General features: G+C 35.4%; 1 protein-coding gene across 1 annotated transcript in view; it reads right to left on the bottom strand.

Moving 5' to 3' along the window:
• Positions 1-27,585, bottom strand: part of SENP1 (SUMO specific peptidase 1) — a 57,659-nt gene that overhangs the window by 26,519 nt on the left and 3,555 nt on the right. Inside the window, exons 3-8 of the mRNA XM_044679268.1 lie at positions 24,931-25,061; positions 24,111-24,195; positions 17,178-17,331; positions 6,920-7,091; positions 2,910-3,013; positions 2,531-2,823 (exon numbers count right to left, since the gene is read on the bottom strand). Coding sequence (XP_044535203.1) covers positions 2,531-2,823; positions 2,910-3,013; positions 6,920-7,091; positions 17,178-17,331; positions 24,111-24,195; positions 24,931-25,061 — 939 coding nt within the window. The remainder of the gene's footprint in view (positions 1-2,530; positions 2,824-2,909; positions 3,014-6,919; positions 7,092-17,177; positions 17,332-24,110; positions 24,196-24,930; positions 25,062-27,585) is intronic.

The raw sequence follows: 27,585 nt of genomic DNA, 5'->3' as shown, positions 1-27,585 counted from the left end.
CCAAGAATATGCCAAATGGGATCATGAAGAGTTGGACATGACTGAAACTGATAAAAATATATATATTAACTGAAACATTGAAACATTGAATAAATGAAGTAGAACCAGGACAAGAATATACACAATGACTATAAGCAGAAAAAACAAAAAAATCTGAATTCTGTATAATTATAATGACCAAGCTTGGCCCACAAAAAGAGACAAGAATATGACCCTCTCTCTCATCTTTACAGAGGGGGAAGAGTATGAGTGTGGAACATTACATGTATCATCTGATTTGGCAGATGTGCTAATTTTTTTTTAAACCCTTACCTTCCGTTTTAGAATCAACTGTATAGGCAATGGGGGTTAAGTGACTTGCCCAGGGTCACACAGCTAGAAAGTGTCTGAGGCCAGATTTGAACCCAGAAGCTCCTGTCTCCAAGCCTGGCTTCTCAATCCAGTGAGCCACTTAGCTGCCCCTATTGATGTGCTAATTTTGCTGAATTTTTTTTTCTTTTTAAAATTAAAAAATCTATTATGAACTGAAAAAAACATCAAGAAACATGATCACTTCCAAATACAGAGGACTGTATATGAAACCCTGTATTCTATCACACAGAGCTTAATTTTTTTTAAAGCTTAAGTTTAAAAACATTCCAAAACTATCTTGTCCTTTTCTGAACTTTCTCCTGCTCTCTTCTGTGATTTTTAAAATTTCATTGATATCTTTTTCTTTTTTAAAAAATCACTCTATTATTCATAACTCTCCCTCTAACAACAAAAACAAAAAATTAAAATTACTCATAACTAATAAATTTAGTCAAACAAAACAAATCTACATGTTGGCTCTATCTGAAAATTTTATGTCTCATTCTACATCTTGATCATTACATCTTACCTCAGGGTGGAAACATGATTCTTTTTTTTTTTTATGATAAGGAATGGCTTATTGGATAGAAAAGAAGAAAGGAGTATTTAGCAAATGAATGTAATGTAAAAATATCAAATTCAAATAACTCAGGCTTTTTTCAAAATGACACTATACAAAAATTTCAATTTAAAGAATTTTTTAAAGTGTTAAGTAGATAAAAAAATAAGTGATTAGAAATAAGAACACGTAAAAAAAATCCTGTATTCTGCTGCAAGTAACATCATGTGCTTTAACTATCAAGAAATAGTCAACATATAAGCATCACATGGAGGAAAAAATAGCCTTAGGGTTCAGCAAAAGGACCTTTTTGAATAAAACCCTGGTTAAATGGAATGTTGAAGTGAACTGAGTGTCCTAGTTAACAATCTTCTTCTTAAAAAGTTAAGCAGAATCCATCATATTTCAACACTTCTTAAAAATCCTTCCATAATCTATGAAAGTACTTTTCTGATTTATTTTGAAAAGGAATGGTGGTGGTGACAGAATTGTTTTCAAACCTGGGATTTCACTTGTGTTTGGAATTCCAGGCCTGGAAATTTCCTCCATGAATGCAAAGGAATGAGCAGTCTGCAACTTAAGAGGGTTTCTCTGGGCATTTAGAGGTTAAATGTCTTCTTCATAATCACAAAGCTAGTATGTGTCAGAAGCAAGACTTGAGGCATGGTCATAGATTAGAGACTGAGAGATGGAAGCAATAGTAGAGGCTATCTAGTCTAATCCTTCATTTAAATAAGGAAGCTGAGACTTAGGGAGGTAATGCAATTTGCTCAAGGTCACAGAGGTAGTAAATGGCAGAGTTTTTTTTCATGTAGTTTGCTGCCCCCTTCCTGACTCCAGAGCTGGCCCTGTCTACTTAATCTGCAGCACACTGTCTTCCCATTTTATGAATCTATTTATGTTTTCCTTTAAACTGTTCAGAAAACACAACTGCTTTCCTTGAACACTGAGGATCCTGCAATGCTTTTGTGGGATAACTATGAACAACTGCCATTCATACATACATTCTGAACATAGTCCAGTGGATAGTTTTTGAATGGATGATTTAAGTCTCACGGTAAAAAAAAAAACAAAACACAAAAAGCTTCAAAAGTAGGTTGTAGGGGGGCAGCTGGGTAGCTCAGTGGAGTGAGAGTCAGGCCTAGAGACAGGAGGTCCTAGGTTCAAACCCGGCCTCAGCCACTTCCCAGCTGTGTGACCCTGGGCAAGTCACTTGACCCCCATTGCCCACCCTTACCACTCTTCCACCTATGAGACAATACACCGAAGTACAAGGGTTTAAAAAAAAAAAAAGTAGGTTGTAGGTCTTGATTATTTACATATACTAAACGGATTTAAAAAAAAAAATAAATCTGTTACCAGCTTGTTTCTTTCCACTTGCCTTTCTCTCCTAAATGTTGCATTTAAAATTTGGGAAATTCGATTTTTTTGAGGGCTAGTTAATTATAAGTTGAACTACAGCTAGTATGACGTCCTCTCCTGGAAACAGGTCAGGAATTTTAAACCTTCAGATCTACTAAGTCAGACTAGGTAAAATATTTTTTATTTGAGAGCAGAAATTAGACACTAGAAAAAATTAAAATAAGTAGTTAGTTACACTCATTTGTACAACAGGTTTACCTTCAGACTGTGCATTTGGAGCTGGTATGTGATCTGGTTGATGTGGAGGAGAAGGGTGTTGGTGAGATTGACTGTGGAGACCAGAATTCTTGGATTCATTTGTAGCAACACCTGGGAGGTAGGAAGACTGGGGAAATGGTATAGTGGGGTGGGATAGCTGTTCTTGGGTATTTAAAATGCTAGCTGAGCTGCTTGATGGAGTGTCAGATCCAATGGATTGGGTTGTATAGGAGTTTGAATTTTTAAACACTGGTTCTTCCAAAGCACTCTTATTGGAACTGAGGCATCGAGACCTAAGAAAAGAAGAATTCATTCTCAATAGCAAGTAACTTAAGTAGTGGCATCAGGTTGACTTAAAACTTGGGTTTATGTGACTCACAGGTGTAAAGGAAAATGTGTGGTGGGTTTGGCTGTAGAAAATTGTTTTCCAGTAACCATCTGTAGCAACTGTCTGTAGATCTCTCTCTCTCCTTCTCGAACTGTCTGTGAAAGAAATAAGAAGAGTCAAGTATTTACTTCTGCAAGCTGTGTTTGGACTTCCTGAGGTTCTGCCAAATCTCTAGTAGAGAACTAAGGAAAGAGAAAAGAAAGAATCAGGAATTGTGGTGCCTTTGTATACTCCATGCCTAAAATGCAGGCCCTCTACCTGTCAGCCCCTTAGATCCTATCTTCCTTAGAAATTCAACTCAAAAGTCACTTCTTTCATGAAGCCTTTTCTGGTCTCCTCAATTTTAAGTATCTCTCCCTCTTCAAATCACCTGGTACTTACTTATCTGTTATGTTGTACATATACATATATAGATATTGACTTCCCTCAGTAGAATGTTTAAAAAACAGGGGAACAGAAGGAAGTTCAGACAGAAACACAGACAAGGATAGCTTTGAAAGTATAACAAGTTGAAATGATACTGTTTTAAAAAGCACTTATACAATAAAGATTTGTAGTTTCACACTTGATCTTTCTCTATTCTATTTAGTATGTGGAAACAGTTTTGTTTAGTGTGTGTTAAACTGAGAATGATTTTTTTTTAAACAAAGCAGGATATTTTCCTAAAAAAAAAAGAGTTAATTCTTCCATAACATTCCATAACATTCATGATGATCAAATACTTTCCAGAAGTTAACTGACATCACTCACATGCTTTCTGCCACTATTTTCACCCTTCTTTCACATAGGGTAGTCTTATTCTTTACCAAAGTTAATTCTGCCACCTGCTCAAGTGATTCTATCTATTCCCTTGGATCTCCTCTTTAAGAGTGATCCCTCTCTTCTGCCATCTCCACTCTTTCAGGTAACTTCAATTTCTCCCTGTCTATTGGTTTATTCCCTACTAGCTACAAACATGCCTATGTATCTCCCATCCTGAAAAAAACTTCATGTGATCCTTCTACTTTCTCTTCTGCTTCATGATGCTTTCACTTTCTCTCCTCCCACTCTCTTACCCACTATATCTATTTATTTTTAAGCATTTTATTTGTAAGATTTTGAATTCAAAATTCTCTCCCTTCCTGACCCCCTCAGGCAAGAAATGTAATATCAATTATACACCTGAATCATGTCACACATGACTGAAAACGACTGAATAAAATCCCATCTTCTACAAGAAGCTTTCCTCAGCCCCTCCTAATTCCAGTGCTTTCTCTCTCTATTATTTCATATTTATCCTGCATATAGCCTCTCAATGTATATTGGTTTGTTATCTCTATTAAGACTATGAACTCCTTGAGGGCAGAAACTGTCTTCTGTATCTTTTTTGCTTCCCCAGAGTCTGGCATAGTGCCTGACACACAGTAGGTGCTTTAAAATGCTAACTGATTGATGACTTGTTTTATCACTCTATCTTTTTGATACCTTCTCTCCTAATTTCTTCCCATTTTTACTGGAGAACCACCAGAAATCACAACATTTGTTATTTGGCAATCAGTCACATTTTATATTGTTACATCTCTTAACTCTTTAAGCTTTCCCCTTATTTGCAATTTATCTTTGCAACTTGATTTTGACCTTTTGAAGGCAGGATCCAAGCTCAAGAAAATGTAAGGAAATGTGGCAAAGTCAAAAGCTTAGAGGTTTTCTCCCATAACTCTTAGTACTGATAGTAATCCCTTACATTGGTATCACACTTCACAAATTTACAAACTATCTTCGCGTACATTTTCATATTTGGTTTCACAATAACTCTGGTACAAGCAGTCCAATTGTCCAAGAGAAGAAACTGAGATTTAGAGAAGTGAAAGGAATTACCACCCAAATAAATGTTGAAGCTACAACTTGAACTCAGGTCCTAAAAGAGACAGTCAAGATCTCTTTCCATTAAACCACATTGTGTAACCTTGTGTAACTTCCTTCGCTGTCCTTATTTTCAAATCCTCATCTGAAGAACTAGATAATAACACCTATCTGTCCACTTAAAGTTGTCATAAAGATTATATAAGATAATATAAGAGAAAACACTCTTAAAATTATAAAACAACATTCTAACATAATACCTTACATACCTTTATAATTATCTCTAACACAGTCTTGCATATTTTTCCTTTCATGCAGTTTATAGTGAATCATGATCACAGGATTTTAGTGTTTAACATCTACCGAATGTCCATAAAGAACTGAATGCTGAAAAGAATATTCATAACATCCAAAGAAACATAATAGTCCATCTATCACAAAAGGTTCTGATTCTTAAATATGATACCACACATACATACAAATACTCTTTCTTTGGGGGGAAAAGGGGACTTGGGAAGCAGAGACTACTGGACTTCACTTCTTTTCTTTCTCATTATGTTGATTTTTTTAGATATGAATCCAGAATGGAAGTCATTTAACATAGATGACAGATACAGATAGTATTTTCATCTAGCCCATATAATCTAAGTTTCCAAAGGAAAAAAAGTTAAAAGCAAGATCCTAGATGAGGGAAAGAAAGTAATATGGCATATGGAATACTGTTTAAGTAAAGAGAAAATTCAGTGAAGCCTGTCCTCTAAAAAAAAATGAAACAAATAGGAACAATAGAGAAAATAAGAACCCATCCAAAATACTTCCTTGATTTTTTTTTAAACCCTTATCTTCTGTCTTGGAATCAATACTGTGTATTGGTTCCAAGGCAGAAGAGTGGTAAGGGCTAGGCAATGGGGGTAAGTGACTTGCCCAGGGTCACACAGTTGGGAAGTGTCTGAGGCTAGATTTGAACCTAGGACCTCTGATCTCTAGGCTTGGCTCTCAATCCACTGAGCTTCCCAGCTGCCCCTCCTTGACTTCTTAAGAAAGTGTGAGTGACAGCTAGGGTCGTTATTAGATAGCAGAAACAAAGGGAAGCTAGGAAGATACCATAAAAAAAAAAAACAACAGAAAGGAATGAGATTAGGTACCTTCCATAACTATGGCTGGGGGAAAAATTTTTTTTATCAAGAAGAATTAAAAATCTAATTGCACAAAGTGCTATTCAAAAGAACAACTGACTTGGGCAATGATCTGAACTTCCCCAAGATAGAAACAAAACATTTTCAAAAGAAGAATTTCAAACTACTCACAAGCATATGAAAGACTGACCCAAATCCTTAATGAGAGAAATATAAAACAAAAACTGCTCCTGGGAAACTGGCCAAGACAACAAAGGACAGAACTGCCAATACTGGAAAGGGCTGCCAGAACACTACTGATATGAATTGCTTAACTATTTTGGAAAGAAATTTGGAATAATGTAAAGAAAGTCACTAACATGTCCATAATCTCTGACCCAGAAATTCCATGGCTTAGGCACATACTAAGGAAATAAAAGACAGAAAGAACAATCTCATGAACACCAAATTATTCATTGAAATACTTTTTGTGGTATCAAAGAAACGGAAACAAAGTCAATGTCTTTCAACTGGAGAAGAGCTAAACAAATTGAAATAAATGCATTACTGTGCTGTAGGAAATGATGACTGAAGAATTCAGGAAAAGATAGACTTATATGAACTGATACTGAATGAAGTAAACAGAAACAGAAAAACAATGTACAAAAAAACCAAGAGAACAATAATCTAAATGAAAAGAACAAACTGAAACTCAATGAGGGTAATTATCTTTACCCAGAGTTGGTCAAGAGGTGAGAGACTGGATGTAGAATACTGTATATGCCATCAAACATAGATGACATATTGGTTGGTTTTGATTAACTATTTTCCTTTTTCTTTTAAAATTTTGTTATAAAAAGGGCTTACTATGTAAGATAGGGGAAGAAGGATTCAAAAATGAATGTGATTTCAAAACAAAAGACATTATGACAAACAAGAATAAAAAAAGAAAGCAAAAATAATAAGAAACAAAAACAAACTGGTATATCAAATAGCTGAGTGAGGGAAGAAACTAGAGAAATGAATACCAACAGGTTTTCTTACCTCTTCTGCTGTACTAATATATCGCCTCTGGGTTTTCTTTGGACTTAAAAGATTACGACGACATGAACCACTCCATGATGGACTTGCAACAGGCTTAATAGGAAAGGTTTTTTCATAAGCAGTCATATGACAGTGATGGTTTGACTTTCCAACAAATGTATTTGACATTCCACTGTGAAAAGAAATTATAACAAAAGATTAGCTGACAATGATAAAAAGTAAGATTAATTTAATAATCATTGCTTATTTTCTCTTAGAACAAACATAATTCAACTAAATGCAATGGTGCTGATTTCCCTACCTGTAGGAAATGATCCATATCCATCATATGTTTGAGGTATAGTTAGATCACACTCAAGCATGTGCTATATGTGCATGCCTATGCCCCACTCTGTACCTCAATTTGGGGGATAAATTAGAATTCAGGCAACAAAATGGAAAAAGCTTAAGACCCAGACTCAAATCCCAGCTCTTCCACTTCCTACTTGTGTGATCTTGTTTAAAAGTTAATAACGTCATGTGACCATGAGTAAAGAAAGTTTAGTTTCTTCATTTGTAAAATGAGGAGGTTGGACCAGATGGCCAAAGAACACTGACTATAAAGCCAAATGACCCAACTCTGGGACTCATGATATGCACGACCTGCCCTGGGTCTCAGTTTCCTCATCTGTACAATGAGGGAGTTAGTCTAGATGGCCTCTGAGGACCCTTCCAACTGTTGTAAATTTATGATCCTCTGATCCTAATCCAACTTTGAAGAATTGCAGAAATGCAGAAAACAGAATTGCAAAAATTTCCCGAGGCAACACCAGAGGGCGCCCAAGCCATCCTCAAAAACATGGCTACCTTGACTATCATTCTCATCTCATTATTCAGCCTGTAAAGGTTAACTATTCCAATAAAGCCAATGTTCATTCAAGTCACAGATTTAATACTTTCAACTATTTCCCATCAAACAAAAAGTTCTATTAAGCTAGAATTAATTACTTATCAATGCACAGGAGGCCAAATAAGAAAGAAGAGTTTATGTTTTCTATTCTGCCCAGAGAACATTAAATGAAATAAAACATTTTCGTGGGTAGAACCAATCAAGTCTTACTTGTGAGACTGAATCAATGTCTCTATGGACTCTTTCTTATCTGTTTTTATCACATATATGTGTGTATACATATACACACACAGAGACACATAGCTGCCCATCAGCTAAGAGCTCAGAAAAGGCTACACACCTGACTAAATCACAAAGAGCATCAGAGTTAACATGAAACTAATTCTTTAAATCAGTACATGCCATTGAGGCCTTCGTGTAAGGCAAATCAGACTGGATCTGAAAAAAAAAATCAGAAGAAGAAAACAGAAATATGAAATATACTCTCATTTCTATTGTACCTTTCTCAACTGCCCATGGTAATCTGTACTGAGGGTATAGAAGAGGAAGGCATATGTGTATGCTTTAGGTAGGGGAGGAGAAAGAAGGGGAAGATAAATGAACATAGAAGAACTCTGAGTATTCCTAATTCAAGAAAAAGTTGGTATTCCCTCAGAAAAAGGAATAGAAATTGTTAGGCAAGGATGGAATAGGAACAGGGTCGCAGAATCAGAGTAAAATGTGTATCTCAGTAAATATATAACAGGGTCTTCACATTAGATCTGTTTGCAAGATGGCTCTAAAGTTAAAGAATATTTCACAGAAAAAGTAGTTTATAGGTAAATAGGCACCAATGCCAATCCAAAAATATAACCTGATACAACACCACTGAAGCAAAATTTTAGAATCTGCCACACTATAAACGTGGGGCAATAAAAAAGGTTTTAGTTAAGCATTGTATAAGTGGTCAAAGGATATAAACAAACAGCTCTCAAAAGGAGAATGGCCAACTATTAACTATCACATGAAAGATTGCTCCAAATCACTAAACATGACAAAATAATTCTGAGGTTTTTGCTCACATAAAACAAAATGGCAGGCCTCAGCCACGTCCCAGCTGTGTGACCCTGGGCAAGTCACTTGACCCCCATTGCCCACCCTTACCACTCTTCCACCTATGAGACAATACACCGAAGTACAAGGGTTAAAAAACAAACAAACAAACAAAAAAGGCAAAGATAGGAAAAGTTGAGAATAGTCAATGTTGGAGGTATTGTGGAAAGAAAGGCACACACCAAAGCAACTATTAATGAAGCTGTGTACTGATCCTACCATTCTGAAAAGCAATATAGAATTATGTTAAGAAAGTCACGAAAGTGTCCATACCCTTTCACCTAGAGATCTCTGTTCTATATCTCCAAAGAAGATCAAAGATCGAAAGAAAGCTCCAATATAAAAAATATAATAAAGCTCCAAGATATTTGTAATGCCACTTCTTTTTTTTAAATAATCTCTACCTTCTATCTTAGAATCAATACTGAGTAGAGGTTCCAAGACAGAAGAGTGGTAAGGACTAGACAACCAGGATCACCCAGCCAGGAAGTTATCTAAGGCCAGATTTGAACCCATGTTCTCCCATCTCCAGGCCTAGTACTCTATCTACTGAGGCACCTAGCTTCTCCTTGTACCACTTTTAATGCCAATAAAGAACTGGAAAAGAAATCTATGCTGATCAATTGAATGATTACGTGGTAAATGAACTTGATGGTATATTACTGTACCATAAGAAACAATAGAGACAGAAACTACAGGAAATCATGGGAAGACATGACATTTATATAAAGTAATACAAGCAGAACATGGAAAATAATTCACATAATAATTACAGAAATATAAATGGAAATAACAACAATACTATTTAAAACTGAATACTGCATCTTTATAATGAGCAAGCTTGACTCAAAGAAGTAGGGAAGTATGTAGGACACTACATATTCTATTGGATTTGATTGAAGTGTTCATTAATTTTGCTGCCCTGACAATTTTTCCTCTTTTTTCTTCTAAGAGATGACTCTGGGTAAGGAAGGGAAAATGAGAATTGAGGTGATTTTTGGTTTTTAGGAGGTGGAGCTAAGATGGCTGTGGAGTAGCAGGAGCCTTCTAAATCTCCTTCCAACCAATCCTATAAAACATCTCAAAAGGATAAAAATCTAAAGCGGATAAATATAGGGGCTCTCCCACTGGACACAGCCTTAAACATAGGCAGTGTTTGGGGATTCCCACGCTATAAGGAGGCGAAAGTACACTTATTAAAGCTCAAGCTGATCACTCTTCCCCCATAGCACCTAATGTGCCAGAGTCGGAGCAAGGGCTGGGGCAATCTCTAAATTCTCGGGGGCTAGCTGAGGGCAACACATACACAGCAATGTAAGGCCTTGAAAGTGAGACTTGGGATCAGAGGCTGAAGAGCACAGAGCCTGGGCAGCAGAGCGTGGAGCTTGGGCAGAAGTGAAGCTGGCTGCAGTGGAAGCAGCTGGGACTGGAAAAACAGCCTCAGAGCAAACTGCTTTAAAGTCCCCTACACAAAGAACTGCCTGGACAATATTATCACTGCAAAGCCCTGCAAGACAGGTAAGAAAGCATTGTCCACCAACATGTAGGAATCTCAATCCACAAGTAGCAAGAGAAATAAGCAGCAACAGAAAAAGCTTTTGACTCTGGATAATTTCTATGGAGAAAAAGAGCAAAATACAGAAGCAACAGAGTGACAAACAAGCAAACACAACCAAACTTTCCCCCCCAAAATGGAAATTGGTCACAAGCTCTTGAGGAACTCAAAAAGTTCAAAAACCAAGTAAGAAGGATAGAGGAAACATGGGAAGAAAAGTGGGAAAAAGAAATGAAAGTAATTCAAAAAGAAAATAACAGCTTAAAAGACAAAATTACCAACAAGGAAAAAGAGGCACAGAAATCAAATGAAATAATTAGTAAATTGAAGACTAAAATTGACCTGCTAGAAGCCATGAAAAGCAGAATAGACCAAACTGAAAAGGAAAATCAAAAGATCATCGCTGAAAACCAGTCTTTAAAAACTAGAATTGGGCAAGTTGAAGCTAATGATGTCACAATACAGCAAGAATTAATAAAGCAAAATCAAAAGAATGACAAGATAGTAGGAAACATGAATGTATCATTGAAAGACAACTGACCTAGAAAACAGATCCAGGAGAGACAATTTGAGAATTAATGGTCTACCTGAAAGCCTGGAAAAAAATAAAAGCCTTGACATCATATTACAAGAAATTATCCAAGAAAAGTGCCCCGATATTCTTGAACAAGAGGGCAAGAGACATTGAAAAAGTCCATAGATCACCCTCTACATTAAATCCTCAAAAGATACCCAGGAATGTAATAGCCAAATGCAAGAGCTTCCAAGTTGTGGAGAAAATATTGCAGGCAGCCAGAAAGAGACAATTCGGATATCAAGGAGCCCCAGCCAGGATTACGTACAGGATCTGGCAGATTCCACACTAAAGGACTACAAAGGGTTGGAATATGATATTCAGGAAGGCAAGAGAATTGGGTCTACAACTAAGAATCATCTACCCATCAAAACTGACTATATATATTCAGGGGAAAGTATGGGCATTTAACAAAAAAGATTTCCAAGCATTCCTAAAGAAAAGACTACAACTAAGTGGAAAATTTGATGTCTAAATACAAAATTCAAGAGATCCATAAAAAGGTAAAGAAGAAAGAGGTGGGGAAATTTTTTAAGGGCTTCAGTAAGGATAAATTGATTATATTTTTATATAAAAATGATATCTGTAACTTAAAAATTGTTTTTATTATCATAGTAGATAGAAGAACTATTCATAGCTAGAGATTGTGGTACTAAGCTGTTTAAGATGATATAAAAAAAGAGGTGGGAAATAGAGGATGGCATTAAGAGAAACTTGAAGGAAGAAGAAAAACAGGATAAATTATACCATATAAAGAGGCACATGGGGGGTGTATACTATTATAAAAAGGGGAGGAAGAGAATGGTAATAGGTAATACTTAAACCTTATTCTCAGTGGAACCAGTTCTGAGAGAGAAGAGCAGCCAGATCTATCGGGGTATAGAATTCTATCTTACCCTACAGGAAAGTTGAGAGGGAATAACGAAGGGGAGAGTGGGGTGGGGAGTATTAAAAAAGAGGGAAAGGTGGAGAGGGGCAATGAATAGACCTTAAAGAAAAATAAGAGGGGAATAAGAAGGGAGAGGGGAGGAAGGAAAATAAAATAAGGATGAGGAAAAAGGGGACTGATTATAAAGCAAAACACTGGTTTAGAAGGAAATAGTGAAAGAAGAAAAAGCAGGACTAAAAGAGGAAATCAGAATGATGGGGAATACACAGGTAGTAATCATAACTCTGAACGTTAATGGGATGAACTCACCCATAAAACAGAAGCAGATAGCAGAGCAGATTATAAACCAAAATCCTACCATATGTTGTCTACAAGACACACATGAGTAGACACACACAGGGTAAAGGTAAGAGGCTGGAGCAAAATTTATTGGGCATCAACTGAGAAAAAGAAGGCAGGAGTCATAATCATGATATCTGACAAAGCCAAAGTAAAAATAGATCTGATTAAAAGAGATATGGAAGGTAATTACATCATGATAAAAGGCGACATGCACAGCCATATATAGCAGTCTGGAGTGGCCCCCTGTCTTCAAGGTGACGGCCACTGCAGACTCGATTCTATCAGGAGAATTATCAGTACTCAACATGTACGCACCAAAAGATATAGCGCCCAGATTTTTAAAGGAGGAAATAGATAATAATGGGAGACCTCAACCTTCCTCAATTAAATCTAGATAAATCAAACCAAAAAATAAATAAGAAGAGATGTGAATGAAATCTTAGAAAAATTAGAGTTGATAAATATATGGAGAAAAAGAAATACACCTCCTTTTCAGCAACATATAGTACATTCACGAAGATTGACCAAGTACTAGGGCATAAAAACATCGTAAGCAAATGCAAAAAAGCAGAAATAAAAAATGCAACTTTTTCAGATCATAATAAAATGGTACATGGAGAGGCAAATAAAAAATTAATTGGAAATTAAATAATATGACTCTCCACACTTGGTTCGTTAAAAAACAAATCATAGAAACAATTAATGATTTCATTGAAGAGAATGACAATGCGGAAACCACATATCAAAATCTATGGGATGCAGCCAAAGCAGTAATCAGGGGAAAATTTATATCCCTGAGTACATATTATCAACAAATCAGAGCGGGAAGAGGCCAATGAAGTGGGCACGCAAATTAAAAAACTAGAAAGAGAACAAATTAAAAATCCTCATTTAAAAACTAAATTGGGAATCCAAAAAAATCAAAGGAAAGCTTAATAAAGCTAAAAGTAAAAGAACTATTGAATTAATAAATAAGCTAGGAGCTGGTACTTTGAAAAAACAAATTAAAAAAGTACTGGTTAATAAAAAAAAAGAAAGAAGAAAAATCAAATTAACAGAATCAAAGATGAAAAGGGTGACTTCACCTCTAATGAAGAAGTAATTATTAAAAACTATTTTGCCCAATTATATGGCAAAAAATATGACAATCTAGATCAGTGATTCCCAAAGTGGGCGCTACCGCCCCCTGGTGGGTGCTGCAGCGATCTGGGGGAGGGGGGTGGCTGCAGCGATGCAGAGTGATGGCCACAGGTGCATTTATCTTTCCTATTAATTGCTATTAAAATTTTAAAAAAATTAATTTCCAGGAGGCTAAGTAATATTTTTTCTGGAAAGGGGGCAGTAGGTCAAAAAAGTTTGGGAACCACTGATCTAGATGAAATGGGTAAATATTTATAAAAATATAAATTGCCTAGATTAACAAAAGAGGAAATAGAATTCTTAAACAATCCCATCTCAGAAAATGAAATTGAACAAGCCATCAAGGAATTCCCTAAGAAAAATCCCCAGGGCCAGAAGGATTCGTAAGTCAATTTTATCAAACATTTAAAGAACAACTAATCCCAATACTATACAAATGATTTGACAAAATAAGCAGAGAAGTGTTACCAAATTCCTTTTATGACTCAAATATGGTACTGATTCCAAATGCCAGGTAGACAAAAAAAAAAAAAAAAAAAAACTACAGTCCAAACTCCCTAATGAACATAGATGCAAAAAAACTTAAATAGAATACTAACAAAGAGACTACAGCAAGTCATCACAAGGATTATTCACTATGACCAGGTGGAATTTATACCAGGAATGCAAGGCTGGTGTAACATTAGGAAAACCATCCATATAATCAACCATATCAACAACCAAACCAACAGAAATCACATGATTATCACAATAGATGCAGAAAAAGCCTTTGACAAACATTTAAAACCACCAGCAAGCATCATCTGCAATGGGGATAAGTTAGAAGCCTTCCCAATAAGATCAGGAGTGAAACAAAGATGCCCATTATCACCTCTATTATTTAACATTGTGTACTAGAAACACTAGCAGTAGCAATTAGAGAAGAAAAAGAAACTGAAGAGATTAAAATAGGCAATGAGGAGACTACACTATCATTCTTTGCAGATGATATGATGGTCTACTTAAAGAATCCTTAGAAAATCAACTAAAAAACTTGTGAAAATAATCAACTTTAGCAAAGTTGCAGGACACAAAATAAACCCACATAAATGATCAACATTTCTATATATTTCCAACACAACTCAGCAGCAAGAGCTAGAAAGAGAAATTCCATTTAAAATCACCCTAGAAAACATAAAATATTTAGGAATCTATTTGCCAAGACAAACACGGGAATTATATGAACATAACTACAAACACTTTCCACATAAATAAAACTAGATCTAAATAACTGGAAAAATATTAATTGCTCATGGGTAGGACACGCTAATATAATAAAAATAGCAATCTAACCAAATTAATTTACTTATTTAGTGCCATACCTATCAAACCACCAAGAAACTTTTTTTACTAAATTAGAAAAAAATAACAAAGTTCATTTGGAAGAACAAAAGATCAAGAATATCAAGGGAACTAATGAAAAAAAAATATGAAAGATGGGGGCCTAGCAGTACCAGATCTTAAACTGTACTATAAAGCAGTGGTCATCAAAACAATATGGTACTGGTTAAGAGACAGAAGGGAGGATCAATGGAATAAACTTGGGATAAATGTCCTCAGCAAGATAGTGTACAATAAACCCAAAGATTCCAGCTTTTGGGATAAAACCCCACTATTTCACAAAAACTACTGGGAAAATTAGAAAACAGTATGGGAGCAATTAGGTTTAGATCAAAATCTTACACGCTATAAGATAAATTCAGAATGGGTAAATGACTTAAATATAAAGAAGAAAACTATAAGTAAATTAGGTAACATAAAATAGTATATCTGTCAGATCTATGGGAAAGGAAAGAATTTAAGACCAAGTAAGAGACAGAGAATATTACAAAATGTAAAATAAATCATTTTGATTACATTAAATTAAAAAGGTTTCGTATAAACAAAACCAATGCATGCAACCAACATTAGAAGGGAAGCAACAAATTGGGGGGAAAATCTTTTATAACAAAAACCTCTGACAAAAGTCTAATTTCTCAAATCTATAAGGAGCTAAAGCAAATATACAAAATATCAAGCCATTCCCCAAATGATAAATGGGCAAGGGACATGAATAGGCAGTTTTCAGATAAAGAAATCAAAACTATCAATAAGCACATGAAAAAGTGTTCTAAATCTTTCATAATTAGAGAAATGCAAATCAAAACAACTCTGAGGTACCACTTCATACCTAGCAGATTGGCCAATATGACAGCAAATAAAGTAATAAATGCTGAAGGGGATGTGGCAAAATTGGGATATTAATGCATTGCTGGTGGAGTTGTGATTCGATCCAACCATTCTGGAAGGCAATTTGGAACTATGCCCAAAGGGCTTTAAAAGATTGACTCTCCTTTGATCCAGCCACACCACTGTTGGGTTTGTACCCCAAAGAGATAATAAGGAAAAAATACCTGTACAAAAATATAGCTACACTCTTTGTGGTGGCAAAAAATTGGACAATGAGGGGGTGTCCCTTGATTGGGGAATGGCTGAACAAATTGTGGTATCTGATGGTGATGGAATACTATTGTGCTATAAGAATGATGACCTGATGGAATTCCATGTGAACTGGAACAACCTCCAGGAATTGGTGAAGAGCGAAAGAAGCAGAACCAGGAGAACACAGAAACTGATACACTGTGGCACAATCAAATGTAATAGACTTTTCTACTAGCAGCAATGCGACGATCTAGGACAATTCTGAGGGACTTATGAGAAAGAATGCTATTCACATCCAGAGAAAGAAATGTGGGAGAAGAAATGCAGAAGAAGAAAAACGTGAGATTGATCACATGGTTCGATGAGGATATGATTGGCGATGTTGACTTTAAATGATCACTCTATTGCAAATAGTAATTATATATATGGAAATAGGTTTGGAACAAATGATACATGTAAAACCCAGTGGAATTGCTCATTGGCTCCAGTAGCAGGGAAGGAAGAGGGGAGAGGAAGAATATGAATCATGTAATCATGGGAAAAAATCCTAAATCAATTAATTAATTAGTTGGAACAAAAAAAATCAAATGACTTCTAATATGAAAATAATAATGATAATAAAATAAAATAATGATAATAAAAAAAGATCAAAATTTGTTAATGGCTTTACAGCAGGGATTCTAAATCTGGAGTCTATGAACTTTTCTTCAATATAACTGGCTTCCTTTGTGATCCTATGCATTTTATCTTATGCATCTAAAAACCTTATTCTGAGGAGTACATACACTTCACCAAACAGATCATCAAAGGGATTCATGATACATAAAAGTATAAGAAGCCCTGCTTTAGAATAATGAAAACTAGATGAGGCTCCACTGCCAAGCATAGACTCCTAAGGGAGTGGATGAGGACACAGGGATGATTTCTGATGCTAGGGTCACTAGAATAAAGGTAGTCTCTTTAGTGGTCAAAGATATCCTATAAACTGCCAGGTGAGCAGCAGTATCCCTATCCTAAACAAGGCTGAGTATCCAACCATCCTGATCCTAAAGGAACTTTTATATGCTTATGTGCCATCAAAAAAGTTTCCTTAACCCTCCATAACTGGGGCTGATAAGGCTTTGGCCTTTACCAAACTTGACCCAAAGTTATTCTAATTCAATTATATTTAAGAAGAGATTTCCTAGCTCTTAATTCTAAACTCCAAAAATTCCTTCCTATTCAGAAGTAACAAATTCAAAAAGCTACTTTGCGTGGACATTCTTCAAACCTGAGGAAGGACTGAAAGCAGTGTCTTAATGTGGACAGCATACCAACCTGGAGACCTTTCGACTGTCATGGTAGAGACTCCGGCTGATTCTAGGTTTCTGTAAAGCTGAAGTTGGTGCAGGGGTAGAATTTCTCCAGTGGCCATTCATACTCTGGCCATATGTCCTTGGCTCAACCAGAAAACTTTCTGAGGAAGTGCTATCTGAAAAAAAAAATTATATATATATATATGTATAGCTAATTATACTGGATATCTTATACATACTGCAATCATGCTAATGTTCTAAGTAGTGTGGCAAATCATCATATATCTTAAGAAATCAGTCTCAAATCTGTAAACTACAGCTAATTCTCAGTGTTGATAAACTGAAACTTGAAGAAGATGAATCTCACTACTGCCACATGTTTTTATCTATGATCAATGTGACTCTAGGATGTCAAACCAAAGGTAATATTTTATTCCAACTACACTCTGTAAGAAGATAAAAATCTAAGGAGAATTTAATTAAAATAAAAAACAGGAGTCATCTAATGAGCAGCTGGTGCCATTGTCTTTTTGTCTGGGACTATATTTTCCAACTAAGGACCTTCTGAGAGATGGTCAGCTAAGCCCTCCCAAATAAAGATCACTGCTCTGGTTGGAATACAACAGAAATGACTTGTTACCTGCACCAGAGATCTACTACTGCTCATCTGCAACTTGTTGGAGCACAAGGTTACTAGCTATATCAGTCTAAGGACTATTATTTCTGACTCTTGATTTCCCTGACCTGTGGCCTAAAAAGAAATTAGAGATGCTGGGTTCAAATCCCACTTCTGCTTTGATTTACTACCTTAAGCAAAGCACTTTTCTCCTCTGCAGAATGAAGGGCTTAGATTAGATGACCTTTGAGGTCCCTTCCCACACTAGCACCAGAAGGACTAGAATTAGGAACAATTGGATGGAGCAGTGAATAGAATGCCAGGCCTGGAACAAGGAAGAATCAAGTTCAAATCCAACCTCAGGCATTTATTAGCTATGTGATCATGAGTAAGTCTGCTTCAGTTTTCTCATCTGTAAAATGAAGATAATAATAGCACTTACATCCCAGGGCTGTTGTGAAGATCAAATGAGATAGCAATTGTAAAGTATTTTAGTACAGCCTCTGGCACACAGTAAGTGCTATGTTAATATTATTAGCTATTATTATTTAAGAATACTTCAAAGGAGAAAGCTACATCAATTTATGTAGTGAGCTGTTTTTATTCATAAAGTAGATAGAGGTAGTAGGATGGAAAACTTTTTAAAGTAAAATTATAACACTTGCTTAAAATTATCTGTTTAAAATTATCTAAGGAGTACATTTCTAGAAAAAGGAAAAATTATAGCAAAATTATTTTTAAAATTTGTATCATTTAACACATTTGGTCCCTTCAAGGTAAGGTTAAATAAACCTAAGATCCTTTGGTCAATCCCCAACTCATCAAACAAAATCAGCTGATAAAAGAATTTTCCCCTTTATTCAACTATTGGTGGCCTCCACTGTGTTGGTAGTGAAAGAGATATGGATTTGGAATCTGAAGACCTAGATTCAGATCCCAGCTCTGATATTTAATATCTGGGTGACCTTAGGCCAGACATTTAAGTGCTCTGGATCTTAGTTTCCTCATCTGCAAAATCAGAGAGGGTAGATGAGATAACAACCAAGGCCTATTCTAGCTCTAAATCACATGATCTTATAGAATGGAAATATCAGGATGATTATTGATTTATTTTCTAAACCTACTTACAACTCTAAAGTTTCTTTTGAAAACTTTTTTCTTTCTTCCTTTCTTTAAAAAAACAACAACAACAAAAAACAACCCTTATCTTCTGTCCTAGTGTCAATTCAAAGGGCTAGACAATCAGGATTAAGTGACTTGCCTAGGAACACACAGCTAGGAAGTGTCTGAAGCCACATTTGAACCCAGGTTCTCCTGATTCCAGACCTGATTGTATTACCTGGATGCCCCTCAAGAATTTTTTTCAAAACATGCTGCTATTTAGGTTAGCACAAAATGGCATTTTATCAATTAATCTTAGTTTAATGACAAGAAATTAGCAATAACAATATCAAAATTGGTTTGTAACATTTTTATTCTTTGTCTTAAAGAAATTCCAAATGTATTTTCCTATCAATTTCTTTCAACTGTTGGCATTATCTTCACAACAAGGTCAAAATAATGGAAGTCTTATAAACAATGCCATAGAAAGCAAATCCTAAAATGCAGGGTGCAAGTACTAATCTTTGTCCCTCATACTCTTCTGTTTAAATCTAATCAAGAAATAGTCTCTAAGTACAGATATCTATTTGAGGAATAAGTCTGTCAAGAAACCTAAATTATCCTGACAGGCATGAAATTTGAGACCAGAGCTGATGTAGAATGACCTTCCCAATGGTATGTGATAGAAGGTTCAGACTCAAAGAACATGATACCAGGGAGTCATCACATCCAGAATTAGCTGGTTTTATCAGGGTCTTAATGAAATCATAGAATTCTCTTCAGCTGTTGAAGTGATCAAGCAAAGCCAAACAAGTTCCATTAGGGAGCCCCACACATATTCAGACTAGAAAGGGTTGTGGTCTGAAATTCTGGCATTACTGAGAAGTCAAGAATTGTCAATGTTATGATTAAGATTACATATTAAGCAATAACTTGCCAAAGAGGTGAGCATCAATGGCTCCCTTTTTTGGAGGTACGCTAAGTTTATATCTACTTTAAAATTACCGCAATAAAATATCTTCAAAATAAATAGCATCTAAAAAGTTACTGAACTATGCATACCCTAGGTCTATATTCCAAAGAGATTTTTTAAAAAAGGAGGAAAAGAACCCATATATGGAAAAATAATTATAGCAGCTTAGGTAAAAAAAAAAAAATGGTAACAAAGGGAGTGCCTTTCAAATGGGAGAATGACCTAACAAATTTTGGCATATGAATATAATGGAGTATTACTGCATTAAAAGAAAATAATAAAGGGGATGGTTTGCAGAGAAACCGGAGAAGACCTGAATGAACTGGTGCAGAGTAAAATAAGCAGAACCAGGAGAACAATTTATATAAAAACTTTTGAAGACGGAAGAATAATAACAAAAAGGAAAGAAAAGGTCATTAAAGCATTGTTTTAAATGCAAAGAAGACAACAGAAGGAATTACAGACAACCAGGATAACTTTGAAAAATCTATATCAAATTTATTATGTATTTTTTAAAAAGAAAATCGAGCTATATTAATCAAGCCATAGTTACACGGAAATATTTTTTCCGTTTTATGGAAATGCTAATTTCCTTTGTTAAGTTCAGAATTTTTAAAAAAGTGGCTTAGTGAATGGTATAGAGTCTGAAAAGTTAATGTACCTTCAGGAGCAATAATTTTAAGCTCTTAGGCACATGTGCAAATTAAAACATTTTCATTCTAAGCTATTTTTCTTTGTTCAGAACAAAATACTTTTGTGTTCCTTCTTAGTCTTAACCAAGTTTAAAATGCTTTAAGAATTTAAATTATCTGGACTATCTAGACTCACAATACTAAAAGGTTATTATTTTCCTGCAATCAAGAATATCCTTTTGTTTAGTTCATCAATAATTCAAAAGCAGGCATTTAAAAATAGAACAGGAAGAAGATCTGTAACTCTGAGCTCACTAGTGCAGGGAATTCCTGAGTGAGGTCACTCCCTCTACCCAAGGCAAGTGTCTGGCACCTTCTTTGCAACCTCCGGTCTAAAGAGAGTCACCTAAGAAAATGAGGTTACCCAGGGTTAGAGAGTCAGTATATGTTAGAGACAGAACTTGAATCCAGGTCTTCCTGACTCCAAGGTCAGTTCTCTACCCATTGTACCATGTTGTTTCTCTTTTTAAAATATTGGTCTCAAATTGATAGAAAATTAAAATTTTAAAAATCTGATTCAAGAAGACAAGCATAAACTCTAAGACTAAGAATTGTTATGACTCCAGAGTTCCCAGCTTACCCAGCTTACCCAACTACATTTCTATTTCAGTTGGTCATCAAATGTACTAAATGAAAGGCAAAAAAAACAAACAAAAAACCTGGTCCCTCCTCCCAAGGAATTCGCATCAAATCAAAGATATTTGTAGGATAAACTGGAGATCATCAACAGAATAAAAGTAATAACATTATGAGGGAGTAGAAAAGGTTTCTTGTAGAAGGTGAGGTTTTAGCTAGAAACTGAAAAAAGTCAGAGAAATCAGAAGATGGGGAGAAGCCAGATCTAAGCATTCTGGGGATGAGGGATATGAACAGAGCCAGGGAAAATGCTCAGAATTTAGAAATATAATGTCTTGTGTGAGGAAAAGCAAAAAAAAGTACCTCAGAATCAGAAAAGAAGTCAATATTCATATATAGTCATAAGGACAGGACAGATGAACCAAGAATCTCCATTTGGTCCAATAAAGAGATAAGACTAAGATTGGCTAAGGAAATACTTAAAGACCAAAAGAAGTTGCAAAAAGTAACAAATAAAAAACCTAGCAAGATACACAATGGATTGGACCAGGGGTCGGCAACGTATGGCTCTTTCTGCAGGAGCCATAAAGTCCATTTTTTTTCAGGCGCTGCTACAGGAGTGGCACTGTGAGCACTGTACAGCTCTCACGAAATTACATTTTTAAAAAATGTGGCGTTTATGGCTCTCATGGTCAAAAAGGTTGCCGACCCCTGGATTGGACAAAAGTAGGTTGAAGGAGAAATTTTAAATTAAATTTTAAAATGAATACACAGTTAAAAAGCAGAATTACACAACAAAAATAAATGGGGATGGGAAAGTTATATGGAAATATATCTTTGATTCAAATGGAAATACTAATCACCCAAATCATTTCAGTGGGACAGTGAAAAATCATAGAATTTTTATTTTAATAACAAATTTTCATATAAGCTTTCTGAATTTATATGATCCATATTGTCTCCCTCTCTTCTTCTCTCCCTCCTCCCTAAGCTGACAAGCAATTCAATCTGGGTTACACATGTATTATCAAGCAAAACATATTTCCATATTATTAATTTTTAAGTGAATAATCTTATAAAACCAAAACCCAAAATCATATACCCAAATAAACAAGTGATAAATCATATATTTTATCTGCATTTCTGCTCCAACAGTTCTTTCTCTAGAGGTGGATAGCATTCTTTTTCATAAGTCCCTCAGAACTGCCTTGGGTCACTGAGAGACATCCCTTTAGTTTCCAATTCTTTGGCACCACAAAAAGAGCAACTATAAATATTTTTGTACAAACAGGTCCTTTTCCCATTTTAAAAAATCTATTTGGGATACAGACATAGTAGTGGTATTACTGAATTGAAAGATATGCATTCTTTTATAGGCCTTTGGGAATAATTCCAACTAGTGTCTTAGTTGATTTTTTAGAATATATTCGACATATTCTAAATATATCATCATCTCATCTGCAAAGAGTGCTAATTTAGTTTCCTTACTGCCTACTTTAACTCTTTCAATTTCTTTTTCTTCTCTGATTGCTAAAGCTAGCATTTCTAGTACAATATTAAATAGTGGTGATAAGGGGCATTCTCCACCTCCTTATTTTGCATAAGTTACCTGAAGTCCAAAAATCACATTTCAAATTAATGGCAGGCTCAGGATTAAAATCTGAAATCTCCTTACTCCCAGCTCAGTGCTCTCTCCTCTATAGAGCCTGATGCAGAGATCAATGGCACTCTATCATGCTCCTTATCTACATGATTAGTTAACCTCCTCTCTATGAGAATATCAGAGGTAGAAACCTGGCAAATCAGAAAAATAAGGACAGCCCAGAGGAGTGTAGGAAAGTGCCTGCCACCAGTGGAATGTATGATGAATATATAGGAATGGCTATAACAAGTGCTAAAAAGAATTTATGGCTAACATATCTCGATGAACCAACTTAGGTCTAAAGTAAAGTGTCACTGTTTATACTTAATTATGCCCCCCCCCCATTTTTACAGTCCTTTCACTGGAATTTTAAAGGAATTTCTGGGGAAGATTCTCATTTCAAAGTTAAACTGTTTAAACCACAGTTGTTTTTTTAAAACTCTTACCTTCTGTCTATACAAAGTATCAGTAGTAAGGCAGAAGAGTGGTAAGAGTTGGCAACTGGGGTTAAGTGACTTGCCCAGACAGTAGGAAGTATCCCAACCACAGTTTCTTGAAGAACACATACATATTCTTTTTTTTTTTTTTAAACCCTTAACTTCCATTTTACTGTGTATTAGTTCCAAGTCAGAAGAGTGGTAAGGGCTAGGCAATGGAGGTTAAGTGACTTGCCCAGGGTCACACAGTTAGGAAGTGTCTGAGGCCAGATCTGAACCCAGGACTTCTCGTCTTCAGGTCTGGCTCTCAATCCACTGAGCCACCTAGCTGCCCCCAGAACACATACATATTTTGATAGGCTAAATATTAAGCTGAGTTCTCTGTACATTACCAAAAAAACCATAGTTTTTCTTTTTCCCAACTGCCACTACTTTTCTCCCCAAACATAAATGTAAATGTGAAATAGAAGAATGGATTAGAAAGAAACTATATGAATTATTTGAAAAGTGCTGAGTCTGAAGTCAGGAAGACCTTAATTCAAAAATTTTTGTTTGAACTAGCTATGTGACACTCAAACACTTACTAAGCTATGTGACCCTGGGCAAGTCACTTAACCTCCTTTGCCTCAGTTTCCTCATATATGAAATAAGCTGGAGAAAGAAATGGCAAACCACTCCAGTATCTTTGCTAAGAAAACCCCAAATGGAACCACAAAGACTCAGATACAACTGAACGACCAAACATCCAAATAAAAGGTTGCATTAGTTCTGACTAGAACTGAAAAGTAATTTTAGAAGAGAAATGATACATTATTCTTGACGACAGCTAAACTTTGAGAAATAGTAACTATATTCTACTAGAAAGAAACATACATTATATTATAAGTACATTTTATGACTCTAAGAAATGCACTATACCTGAATAATAGTTTGGGTTATATACTGTACTCCTTGTAGAACAAGTAAAAGATGGATTCAAATTTCCAGCCCTGGAAGGCAAACCCTAAACAAAAAAGAGAAAAAAAAATTTTTAATCAGATTGCAGATAATAAAATGTAAAGGAAAAAACTTGTAATGAAGGAAACTTTTATCATTAAGTAAGACTATAACATGTATGTGAGAAAGCAAGAAATTTGAGCAAAAATCTGAGTGGCAATTAAGGATATAAAAATGAGAAAGAAAGGAAAGAATAATTCAAAAGTTGTTTTAAGATTTTATTTTGATTCAAAGCATGTTCATTAGTAAGGTACACATCTCATGATATAAAAGCAGCCACTTCTTTGAATGATGAAGTTATTCTACATCCTTTTCTGAGAAAATTATAGCCCAAAGCACCAGAGTAAAATGTGGCTCACCAGTGGATACTGCTTGCTTCCCAGAGGCCTTTGGGTAGAGGCTATTAGCAACAGTTCAATTTGAGGCTCTCACAGCAGCTACATGCTGCTGTTTCTACACATTTTACTGTTTCTCAGCAACTTTATTAATTTATTAGAGAACTTATGTTTGAGCTATAATGTTCAGTAACTATTCAGAAATGTAGCATGTTTCCTCAGTGTTGTTGCCCCAAAGAGCTTCTAAGTAATTTGATACATGCTACATCTGCAAAATGTCAAACATTAAAAAATCAGCACTGATGTTCTTTATCCGTAAAATTTGATATAACAGGCACTTGGACAGCAAAATATACAATATTCAAGAAAAAGGCAAAACATTTAAATAAGTTAGAATGAGTCCAAACCTGGTGGTCAGAAAGTGAAAGTTGGTTTTCTTGAAAACCTATCTCTGGCAGGAGATGTGTTTTGAATATGGTGTTGTGGTTCACTAAAGTTATTTCTCCAGAATCCATCCTCATAGTATCAGAAATTTCATCTAAGGGAAAGAACACAGATCAGCCCATTTTACAGTATATCTCAATCTAAATTTTCTTCTGCTACATCACACTTTTGGTTATAATTTACTCATTAAAACTTTTATTGATGCATAATTTTTTTATGCCACAAGCAGAACCCAGTAACCTCTCCCCACACCCTTGTCCCATCAAACAAACAAATGATTAGAAAAAAACAAGAAAAAAGAATCAATTTTTGGATACAACATAATTTAAGTGATTTCCAAAGATGATGTTATGAAACAATTCCACAATTAAGTAGATTTACTCCTTCCGGCTACTCTAACCAACAGCAAGCCATCTTAATTTGTAGAAGGAAGGGCTCCAGTACAGAAACTGGCCTACTTATAAGTAAGCTATACTACAGGCAAAGTAGTAGAGAGAAGCTTCAAAAGTACACAAAATGTTTTTTTCAAGCATTAAAAATCAAGAATGTTAGTTATTAAAAACCAGACTCCCCCTCCAAAAATTTTGTATTTAAATTAAAAAATGAATTCTATTGACTCATTTTTCAACTCTGTGTTCTTGAGTTTTTTTAAAGTATGGGATGTATCTTTTTTGTTGTTGCTTCCCTTTTTAACCTGAATATGTTTCTTTGGTCTTTTTTTTAAAACTTTCTTTACAATAAGTATACCCACAGGATACAACTGGGGCTTAATAGATGCAATTATATCAGTCAATCATGAATGTAAAGTAAGGTTATTATTTCTACTACAAAATAATAAATTCCACCAGACACAGCTAGGAAATTAAAGCAAGGACAGGTAACTAAGGGTGGATACAAAAGAGTAAAAACAGTATCAGGAATGCTCAAGCTAAGAGGTTAGTGATGAATGCTAAAGACAAAAAAGAGAAGTGTCTAACCTTGACTTTGCCTTTCTACCAAGATGGGGGAAAAGCTTTGAACTATGAAGGATAGAATCAAAATGATTAGCCAGCAGGTGAAATGAACAACAGGTAAGGTGATCAAATTGCACCTAGCTCTCCTCAAGTAATTCAAATTTGTAGGTCCTGACAAACTACACCCCAAGGTAACGAAAAAGCTGATGTGTGGCTGTAGAAATTTAGTTGTGATCCTTCAAAAATCATAGAGAAAGGAAAAAGATGCCACAAATCTAAAGGCAAGAAAATACAAAATCTAATGCACTACTGGTGGAGCTGTGAACTGATCCAACCATTCTGGAGGGCAATTTGGAACTATGTCCAAAGAACTATAAAACAATGCATACCCTTTGATCCAGTAATACCACTACTAGGTCTGTATCCCAGAGAGATCAAAGAAAAGGGGAAAGGACCTACTTGTACAAAAATATGGGTAGCTGCTTTTTTTTTTTTGGTGGCAAAAAATTGGAAATTAAAGGGATGTCCTTCACCTGGGAAATGGCTAAGCCTATTGTACTATAGAATACTATTGTGCTGTAAGGAATGATAGACAGGATGATTTCAGAAAGAACTGGTAGCTAGGTGGCTCAGTGGATTGAGAGCCAGGCCTAGAGACAGAAAGTCCTAGATTCAAATTTGGCCTCAGAAACTTCCTAGCTATAGTGACCCTGGGCAAGTCACTTAACCCCCATTACCACTTACCACTCTTCTGCCTTGGAACCAATATATAATATTGATTCTAAGAAAGAAGGTAAGAGCTTAAAAAAAAAAAGAACTGGAAAGACCTTCACGGTCTGATACAGAGTGAAATAAGCAGAACCAGGAAAACATAGTAATAGCAATACTCTGAAATGATAAATTGTGATAGACTTATTGGCAATATAGTGATCCAGGACAATTCTGAGGGACTTATGGCAAAGAATGCTATCTACCTGCAGAGAAAGAACTGTTGGAATCAGATTGCAAATGAAAGCACATGATTTTTCACTTGTTTAATTGGGGTTATGTTTGGGGGTTTGGTTTTATAAGATTACTTACAAAAATAAACAATATGGAAATATGTTTTGCATGAGAATACATTGTATAACCCAGATCAAATTGCCTGCCAGCACTGAGAGAGAGAGAGAGAGAGAGAGAGATGGGAAAAGAGAGAGGGAGATAAGTTCGATCATATAACTTGGGGAAACTTGTGTGGAAATTTGTTATTATGTGTAAGTGGTAAAAATAAAAAATAATATATTTTAAAATTTTTATAAAGAAAGTACAGTGCCAATTTTCAAAACAATAAAGAGTACAAATGATAAGCAAGCATAGAGAAGGGAAAAAGATTTTTTGGAAAAAGTTGTCCAATTGTTGGCAAAATTCTAGAAGGTATGATTTTAGGAAGAGAAGTGATCACAAGGAGTAAGCACTGCTTCATGAAAAGGTCATGAAAGATGAACCTCATTCCTTTTCCAATAGTGTCACTAGTTACTCAAACAGAAGAATAGCAATGGAGAGTGAATGCTGGAATTATTCCCAGGCATTTGCCAAAGTATCTTATAATGTCTAAATGACTATATAGTAAGGTAGGAAGGTTCTAAATTGTTTGACTAATTGGATACCAAGAACAAGGAATAAAGA

Source organism: Gracilinanus agilis, chromosome 5 (assembly GCF_016433145.1).
Source record: "Gracilinanus agilis isolate LMUSP501 chromosome 5, AgileGrace, whole genome shotgun sequence".
Lineage (NCBI taxonomy): Eukaryota > Metazoa > Chordata > Mammalia > Didelphimorphia > Didelphidae > Gracilinanus > Gracilinanus agilis.
This window is presented reverse-complemented; position numbering and strand designations above follow the sequence as displayed.